Here is a 10,112-nt window from a genome sequence, read left to right on the forward strand (position 1 = left end):
TGACTGTCATTATAACTCCAAGTGTTCCAATGAGAAAAAATAAATCGGGTACAAAGTGCATAAATCTTGTTGGTAAATTTGTAGATCCGTGACGATGTTTTGAGGTCAGTCCATATACGACAATAAATTAAGGCATGCACGTGCAATATGAATAGTGGCTTCTACATAGTCAAGCTGAATTTTACTCCCAGGTGTCAAATATCATGCTATTATGTTCTTGAATATTATATAGATTTACATTTTGAAACTCCAGAAAGGCATGTTTTGGTGCGTGGGTATGATGGTCATTTGTTCATGCAAGCAGTAACCACGGCATAAAACTCACTGATGAGAGTGATCCTCAACAACATTTGCAAATTCTCAACTGTAAATTATATGCGTTGTTTGCTTTTATTTGTACGCCCCAGCATGTGACAGTGGTCACGGACTTTGGAATCGGTCTCGAAGAGACCATCACAGTTCTAGCAATGAGAGGCTGCGAAAAACTTAGGAACGGTATCACGGATCATAATCATGACTGATGGTGAATAGAGCTGCTTTCGAATACACTTCGCTGTAACTTCAATTGATTTAAGAAACACCTCAACCGTGCCTGGAGCACTACCGCCCAGAGCACAATAACGAGTTTGAGGTTCAGTTAGTCCGTCGCACCTAACTACTGAATAACAAAACCATAATGGTACCTGTTCAGCAACTTGTCCTGTTTGGTCGTTGTTGAAAGCAAAGCTTTACACCTCATGGTTGAGACATTTAAAGTCCGCATAGTCGATATAAGGAACTTTCATCTTTCGTTGCACTGCAGGCAATTTGAAAATGTTTTACCAAATTCTGGCTTTATTATTCGCTGCGGTTTTTCACTGATCCTACAACAGTAAAAGTCATGGTTGGTGAGCATTCGTTGGGTGTTAAACACGTACGTGGAACGTCTGCAAGGATAGTTATTATCCTTATTCTTACTTCCTTGTCCATACGTAGTACGATACCGACGCTGATTCTTTTATATCACTAATGAACAACAAATCAATCTGAGTTCGTTCATGTTGTCCATGTGGGGAATGTGCAAGTGGAGAAAAGCTTTTATCTCAAGTAAACACATTAACATTGATACCTGTGTTAAGTGTTTCAGATTTGTTTAGTGTGGTCTTGGTAACCTGCACGGGAAATTCTATATCTCCAAAGTTGTTTACCTAGGTGCTGTCGGTATTTTCGAGGTTGATCTTGGTTGTCACTCGCCAAGTATAACAGTTACGAAATTGCCCATTCAAAATATCCATCGTCAACATTTCTTTATGTTTAACACTTACCTTGACGGAACCCACGTTGGTGTTGATATATAACTGGATCCACGAAACGACTGATATGGTGAGATATGTACCTCAACTTTCAATCATCTTTTGAAAGTCCATCCAGATGCTGCTTTGGTATATTTCTCCAATGTCTCGAAAATCTTTTTAATATCTTTGTTATCGCTTAGGAACAGGATTGGTCAGGAACCGCTATGGACCCACGGTGTAAAAATTTAAATACTTCATTGTCAATTTGTTCTAACCAAATGCGCATTAAAGAAAGCATTTGCTTTAACTCGAGTGACCAAAGTTTATTAAAACCGATGTGATTACAGGAATCATATTTGTTAACATTGTCGAGCATTTTTTCTGGTTTTTATGTGTGTGTGTGTGTGTGTGTGTGTGTGTGTGTGTGTGTGTGATAATTTGCCACGTAATTTTCTAATTCACCAGTACGTTTATAAAAGGAGTGTATACTATAAGGCCTCCTTTTGGTCCAAAAATTCACAAATTTTCAAAAAGGTTATTAGCCTGATAATACCATAGTAAAATAAACATGTATCAACATTGGAAAAAACTTAAAATTGCAATTGGTTGTTCAAAATTATTTTATATGACTCCATAGACATAGCTCATGACATCACGGTTGGCTATTTTGTGCTAACATTTGAGCAATTTATACAAAAATTGAAGTGGTCCAAATTCCAACCCAATTCAGATTTTCAACAAATATAAAGGTATGTGTGAACAAAATTTAGCTAGAATATCGTTTTGGTTGCTGCACGTGGCCCATGTGAGAGATGATCAAGTCTGACTGCATCAGCGTTCATTTGTACCTTAGATCTTTACAATGGTTCAGTATTAACTATATCTAAAATCTAACACATATGCAAATTTCAAACTTATTCTCATTTCCGTTCCTGAATGAGAAAAGACATCAGACACACCGTGTTATTTGCTCACCCTTTATTCCAGTACAAAGTTCCACAAAATGCATTTTTCTCTTCTTTTCTAAATAAAAAAACGAACTAACAAAATCGACATTCAAATGTCGCCTGTCGTTTGTAATATTTTTTAGAATCGCATTTTGTGACATTTAGGTGCTCTAAACTTTGGGATGAGGTTAAGCTAAATATAGAAGATTCACTGAAGAAAGGCAACCCACCACAACAACAAAACCAACAACAACAACATGCAGCTTGCGTATTATTTTACGAATGGGGTCTAAAAGATAATGGCATGATGATAAAAATAATAATGCAATGTATGTTTCCAATTTGTTGAATTACACAACGGTTTAGTTTTCAAAGCCACTGTCTGTGTTAAAATAGTAATTGGAGAAACCACGTACTTAAAGTTAAGATATATTTTGAAAAACAAGCAAGTGTCTTTCCCGATCTTCAGCTAATATCGACTAAATGACTATTTTACATTTTTATGCATATCCACACATGGTCCAGTATGATAATAAGCACACATAGTCATGAAATAGTAATTGTTTTCAACCGGATTGTTCTCCAGCGTGTTCAGTACAAATATTCTAGGTATTTTTTATATTAGCATAACATATTTTGTTATAAGTCGAAGCTTGAATTAATTTCGCCTTGAATTTATACACGCAGAAGAAAATACATTGCTTAATTAAATCAAAATAACCTTTGTTTCTTTCATCACTACTCTTGCACAGTAAGTAAGCTACATTGATTATATCTCCAGCGAGTTATAACTGGTTCATGTAACTACATCAGGGTACTATGCATTGTTTGAGAGTATCGATCCACCACTGATTCTTATTAACCGCCTGCCATACCGTATACAGCCTCACAAACGTGTCTCCCTTTTGGTCACTTTCGTGGTTAATGCTAATCATCCACGCGTTGCACATAGTACATAGCTTGCTTGCCGAGTCACGGGGGACAGATACTTTGGCGATCATATTGACCCAAAAATGATAAAAGGCAAAACGCGCGTAATGACATTAGTCTTTTAATTTTAAGATGAATTGAGTGTCCCGGTGATGTAGTTAGAGGTTAATAAAGGTCATTCCTATTCTTTGTAAGTCTCAAAACTAATTAATCAATCTATTTATTTATTCATACATTATTTTCCATTGCTTATATAGTCCTAACAATAATATAAAAGTCAAAATGGTATCAATCACGCTGTTATCTTTACCAAACATAATTATTTAATTAATCATGGAAAAAATGTTTTTCAATTGCTTATCCAGGACAAAATAATAATGGAAACATGTATATAAAAAAGGAGTTCGTATTCCACAGCTGCACAGAGTTTCTGCTAATAAAAAGCGGCCATTTTATCCGAATCAGTGAATTGAAATGGCCATTCATATTTATCAATGATTCCATCTAATGCATTACCTGAAACAAAGTTATTGTCAGGCAATTTATTATATAGAAACATTATGACACCAGTATTATTGGGTACCGGTATATAAGCGTCCATAGCAACAATGGCCAGGATGTAGGCAAAGCTAATTAAAACATTCAAAGAAACGTTAAAAACATTGGTTCCATAGGATACTGAAATATTATATTCTCATAGGTAAGTCGTTTACATGTTTCCCTTTCACTTAACGCTTACAGTAGGCGCTCACCATTAGAGATCTCTACCATCTCACCTCTGTCCTATTGGGTTTGAGTATCGAGTTTGGCCAATGTTGAAATGTGAAAAAGCTTGCCCCTAGCTTCCCGTGGGTCAGTTTTTGTTACCTTAGTTTTACCATGCTCTTTCTCCACTAGGTATACTGGCCTCCATGTATAGCCCATCATGCGCTGAAAACTGCTGTGTAACCCCAAGCAAAGTAACTTAACTCTTACACACGTTTTGATGCATCCATACTTTAACACATTAAGTTGTTACTTGTGTGTGTTGTATTCCTAAATTTAATTTCAAAGGAAGTAATTTACTCTTTTATCTAATGGGTTTACATATTAAGTTTAAAAAATAACAAAGCATGTAAAGGTAGACTCCATGTTTAGCTTTTAAATATTTCCAGTTCAAATGATAAATTGCCTGTTGCGGAAATAATCTTGAAAAGTATTTTAATTACCTCGAAAACAAAGCAGTGATGTCACCTGAAACATGTAAATTTAACCTATTGCGAGCAGGAAACATAACAGTGTATATTACTTCATATCACGAATGTATTTATTTGTTGGTATAAATATCAGTGTTTATAGTTCACTCGTGTATAAAATCAAGTAACTAGTTCAGTCTCATGTAAGAACACATTCATTGTTATATTCACTCTGAAGTTATTTCATATAGGCATTGCATCATAAATACGAGATATAAAGTCATTTTAACTGTCGTGTTGAAAAAACTAATTTGACGTTGTACTTTTTATAGTGTCTTTGCATCAATCAAAATGAAGGCATTGAAGCGCAGGTGTAAAGTGTACTATCTTGTATTTATCCTCATGTTGACCATTGGGATAACATGGTGGATTCAGCGGAGCATTATAGGAGCAAAGAAGGCTCAATTTTTAAATGTCAATCATAAGTTCCAGCCATTTGTCCAAATAAGAAATACTTCATTCAACTACAAAGAAGAAACGGGGAAACTAAATGAGGCAAAGGTAAAAATGGATGACCCACGCCTAATTGAACTGATACGGAATTATTGGATAGAACCACCCTCTAAAGAGCCATATAACCTGAAAAAAGATCTGGAGGATTATTCTGCTGGACAGACCCCATACGCTGACAGCCGTATGAACCACAAGGTCGCTGTCTATGTCTCTCTTTCTTTCGCACACACGCACACACACACACACACACACACACGCGCGCGCGCGCGCACACACACACACACAAATGAATTGTACCTGGCTTATTTATGCTTTCAATACAGTGTCGTGATAGGAGTTCTAACATGCCAAATGACCATAATGTGTGAAGTATATCAAGTTTCTCCTCACTCACTTATGAATGCAAGGATAAGTTAATTGTCAGATGATGAGCTTAAAAACTGGGAGCATGGGCATATATAATACTTTTAACAGATGCTGCTTTGACTTTACTCACTGCAAAACGTCACGAGAACAGCTGTTATCTTGTTTTCTTTCCATGAGATCTAATTTCATGTAAATTAATGATATTGATGCAGCTTTGCTTGTAGCAATTTATTTGTAATTGTTGGAGAGATAATATTATTCATAACTATTTACATTTAGTCAAATATATACTCCAATATACTGTTAATTATATTATGTTTTAAGCGATCAAATATATTTCACTCGAATTCAACTTTCGAAGAATTGAATTATTTCCACTTCGGTGCGACGGAATCGAATATCTTCACAAATTCAATTTGCAACCATTACTATTAACCTTATTAAGGAAATCCTTGAAACACTGAGTATGTAATAATGATGCCAGGGGTAAATATCAGATGAGTGGATATAAAAAAAAAACTGTTTGCATCTAATTATTATCACCCACTCTTAGCCTTGTAGACTTTGTCTCTTTTCTTTTTCTATCCTGATTTTTCTGATGTCCGCAAGACACTGCCTCGAAATACAAAAGTAAATCAGATATCTTCTAATATAGTGCAATATTCCGACTGCTGAAAAGAGGCCAAGCCACGAAAACATATACAGCAAACGAGCGGAAACCGACCAGAATATGTGAAAGGAAAAATATATTGGATCTCATATGAATGCTGATATGAATTGAAATTTATGAAACGAGTCAAGAATCATAATGCATGTGAGCATTAAATTTAGACGAGTTACAAAATGCTATTTTGAATAAGAATACATGTAAGATTATTTCTATCAAATGACAAAACAAACTTATTTTACTTCGTGAAACAGCAAATTTGTGTAGTGACATGGGTTGCAAAAATATGCCTCGGTCATTACGTTTTGCATTAATGATGATATCACATCATTATGTCTTGTTTTTTTAAAATAATTTGAAGTTCAGACAATTGAAAATAATGAAGAGTAATATTCGTAATATATTTATGTGTGTGTCTTTTTGTTTCTTTAGGTAAATGGCTTTTTTATTGAAGCAGGTGCGTATGACGGTGAATCCTCGTCTACATCCTTATTTTTTGAGAAGTATCGAAAGTGGAATGGTCTGCTTGTAGAGCCGGATCCTAGACATTATCTAACAATAAAATCAAAACACAGAAAAGCGTATCGGATTAACGCGTGCTTAAGCACTAAACCTTACCCTATACAGGTAATTTTAAATTGCTATAAATTTATCATAATAATCCAACTGCTTTCGTATACTGGTGTAGACATTCACCTGAATCGTATTTACTATGCCAACTTACTATATAGATTCTATTAATAACAATATGGTCGGCTTACATGGAAGACGCAAAAAGAAGTTAAAATGCACTCGAGTCCCGAGATACACTTACATCAGTAATCAGTGTAAGACGTATTGATCTTGTCTTGTGGAATTAATATGCTGCAATAATCAGATTTGCGCCTATACTGTACGTTAGTTATCTCCTATTTTCATAATCTTTGTTTCCAATTACCATTATATATAGACGTATTTACTCTGTTTAAGGTATATAGCTAGGAAGATAGAAGTGACCATTGGCTACAGAAGGAGTTATTTATATCATAGGTGTTTGCAAGATATAATGTTAAACTCATTCGGTATGTTACGATATAACTCTTTAATAAGTCTTTTGACGGATCACAAATAAATCATTAATTGTGAACTCACTTTTGTGTCTGTTGCAGCAAAATATGACCTGTTATATTTTCTTTTTGTGTCATATGAAGACTTAAATTTATATCCTCTCACGTACTAATTTCATTTCTCCTGGTCATTCGTAAATGTTCTGTCGAAATATAACAAGCTGGACTCTATTACGGAAAAGTTGTTTTATCTTCCAAAATAGATTATACTGGAGAACTTTACTCAAGGTGATAAATTAATCTTCATTTACTCGCATATACTGATGGTCATATAGAAGAGAATATTTTCAAAAACAATTGACATTTTTTCTTGATATTACACTCAGAGACACGCCTAGAAAAGAATAACCATTATATATTTATTCTTAATCCAAGTCCACATTTGATCGAAGTTTAATATTTGATGGTCACATGGTTTAGATGTGTCATTCTGTAAATGGTTTTTGTTCCTGGAAACTGTTACTCAGAGCACTGAGGATTTGTTAGAATTAATATTATCATTCTTGACCTGATGCAGGTTACATTCAACATGGGGCATGGAATCAGGGAACAAATGGGACGCATACACGAAACAAAAGAAGCTGAAGAGTGGATTAAAAAGGAAAACATCGGGTTTACTAGCACAAAGGTGCAATGCTTTCCATTATATTCCTTACTTTTAGCAATGCAAGTGAACCAAGTAGATTTATTTACCCTTGATGTGGAAGGCGAAGAATTGCACGTGCTAGAGACTATACCATTTGATAAGATTAATATCGGGATGATGACTGTGGAGTACATACATTCAAGTGAAGAGGGGATCACACGCTTCCTAGAGGAAAAGGGATATAGAAAAATGATAAAAATGAGGACACCAGGGTGTGCAGATATTATCTTCAGGAAGAATGATATTCCATTTATAGGATATGAATAATACAGTTCAAAGTAACATCATTTGCATCGTACTAAATATTATCCAGACAAGTTGCTTCTTTTACATTCTTTCTCCGTTTCTATTTACTACATCAACTAATATTGTCATCCATTCAATCGACAATTTATCCACCAACCAATTATCTATATATTTATTTATCGACGTATCTTTATATCTACCAAACTAACCAGGGCCGGAAAATTACAGTGGTCATATGGGGTGGTTAAAGATGGAAAATCTATCTTTGACTTTAAGTTGGCTTGTAAAATTAAACAAAAGTATGGTCTAGATACTCTTTTACTCTTTCCTTCTTATGTTGAATATTCAAACACAAATACCCCAAAAATATAACAGCCGGTTTTTTTTCCTTTGTTAAATAAGTACATGAAATTTACATCAGATGCAATGACGTAATACTGCTAGTATATAGCTAGTTTATTCGTGTTCGCAACCCTGTTTACGTAATCTTAAATAACCAGGCATAAATTCAGAGGTGAACTGTTTACTTTATTGAATGTTCAATGTTCTTCAATCATGAAGTCAAATTTGAGTATGGAATCACTCTCCATACCTTAAAATAACCATAGGTCGAAAGTGGTCTCTGATATGTACGCTGAATAAGTGTCAGTGGTGATTGAAAACAGTTCAGAACAGATACCCAGGGCAACGGAGCTCCATTAACTGTACAGTTAAAGTGCTGTTCTATGTGTAGTGTACTAGCTGCTTAAGGTGTACAGTTTTACGCAAAATGAATTTACCTGGAGAGAAAACGTGCCTATTAGTGATTGTTATGCAGACTTTCCTTCTTTTATATGAAACAAGTTACATGATAAAGACATGTTGGTATAATAAGTGCAGGGTAGATCCGACAACACTATTCTCTCCAAATGTACCCATTGGAAATCCAGTAAATAATTTGGAAACGAGGTCGCAAATTGAGTTACCGAATACAAAAGAGACTCTTTTCTCTGGAAAGTGGTTCCGTGCTATCCCGATGAATCTGGAATTAGAGAAAGAAGTATATCTTGTCGATGACAACAAGACAAATTGTAAAAATTGGGCAGTAGTTACCACGATTTTTAAGCCATCAGAATCCGTCCGGTACATAGTTAAAAACTCCAACTGGTGTATGGTTGTAGTCGCTGATATCCAAACGCAGTCTAAGGAGTCCTATATGTCTGAACTTGGATACAAAGGAGAAAATGTTATTTTTCTGGAGCCCGATGATCATGGCAAATTGTACCCTGCGATTTCAAAAGCGTTGCCATGGAAACACTTCGGCAGAAAGAATATTGGTTATTTATATGCGATTCATCATGGTGCAGAGTACATATGGGATTTTGATGATGATAATATTGGTCTAATAGATCTGGCAATGGTTACAGCAAAGAAAAAGTTCAAGTATCTCATTCCATGTTCTGGGCTTAAAAAGCCAATGATTAACCCTTACCCGTACTTTGGTGTCAGTGAAACGTATTCATGGCCCAGGGGATTTCCTTTGGAGGAAATACGTAACCCTGCTGTAACTCCAGCATTATGCCAATCAAATGCTTCTTTGACAATTGGTGTCATCCAGTCCTTGGCAAATAAACAACCGGATGTTGATGCTATTTATAGATTCACCCGCGACAATCCGTTTGATTTTAAAGCTACGTTGGAAAGCCACTTACCTCTCATAATTCCGAAAGGTGTCTTTACTCCATTCAATGCCCAAGCAACTTTATGGGCGAAGCCAGCGTTTCTCTATCTGGTCCTCCCAATCAGTGTTGATGGAAGAGTCACCGATATTTGGAGAAGCTATATCGCAGAGTACTTTTTCCATAGGCATGATATAAAGTTAATTTTTAGTCCACCGTATGTTTTGCAAGACAGAAATCCTCATAACCTTCTGCAAGATCTCAAAGCTGAAAATGACTTGTACATGAGAAGCAGCGTGCTAATAAATCTTCTATCAGAACTTTCTAATACACACAGATCCCTAAGCCTCCAACATTTATACGAGGAGCTTTATAAGAGAGGATACATAGAATCTGAAGACCTTAAATTTATTCGAGCTTGGATCAAAACGGTAGAGGCCATTTACATAAAAAGGGGGGCTACTATTTCGAATTGAACATTGTGTATAAGCTTTGATTATTTTTTATTTTAAAAATTATTCTTTAAAGGGACATGCATTCATATTATAAAAGATTTCAGCATTTGTATATAACTTTGTTTCTAA

General features: G+C 35.3%; 1 protein-coding gene across 1 annotated transcript; it reads left to right on the top strand.

Moving 5' to 3' along the window:
- Positions 1 to 4,667: 4,667 nt before the first annotated feature.
- LOC149775176 (protein Star-like) lies at positions 4,668 to 7,902 on the top strand. Its single transcript, XM_089944364.1, has 3 exons — positions 4,668 to 5,034; positions 6,305 to 6,499; positions 7,496 to 7,902. Exons 1-3 carry the CDS (start codon positions 4,678 to 4,680, stop codon positions 7,889 to 7,891), a joined length of 948 nt encoding a protein of 315 aa, XP_089800490.1. The 5' UTR covers positions 4,668 to 4,677; the 3' UTR covers positions 7,892 to 7,902.
- The last annotated feature ends 2,210 nt before the right edge of the window (positions 7,903 to 10,112 follow it).

This window comes from Sinohyriopsis cumingii, chromosome 19 (genome assembly GCF_028554795.1).
Source record: "Sinohyriopsis cumingii isolate HCF-2022 chromosome 19, ASM2855479v2, whole genome shotgun sequence".
In the NCBI taxonomy this organism is placed as follows: Eukaryota; Metazoa; Mollusca; class Bivalvia; order Unionida; family Unionidae; genus Sinohyriopsis; species Sinohyriopsis cumingii.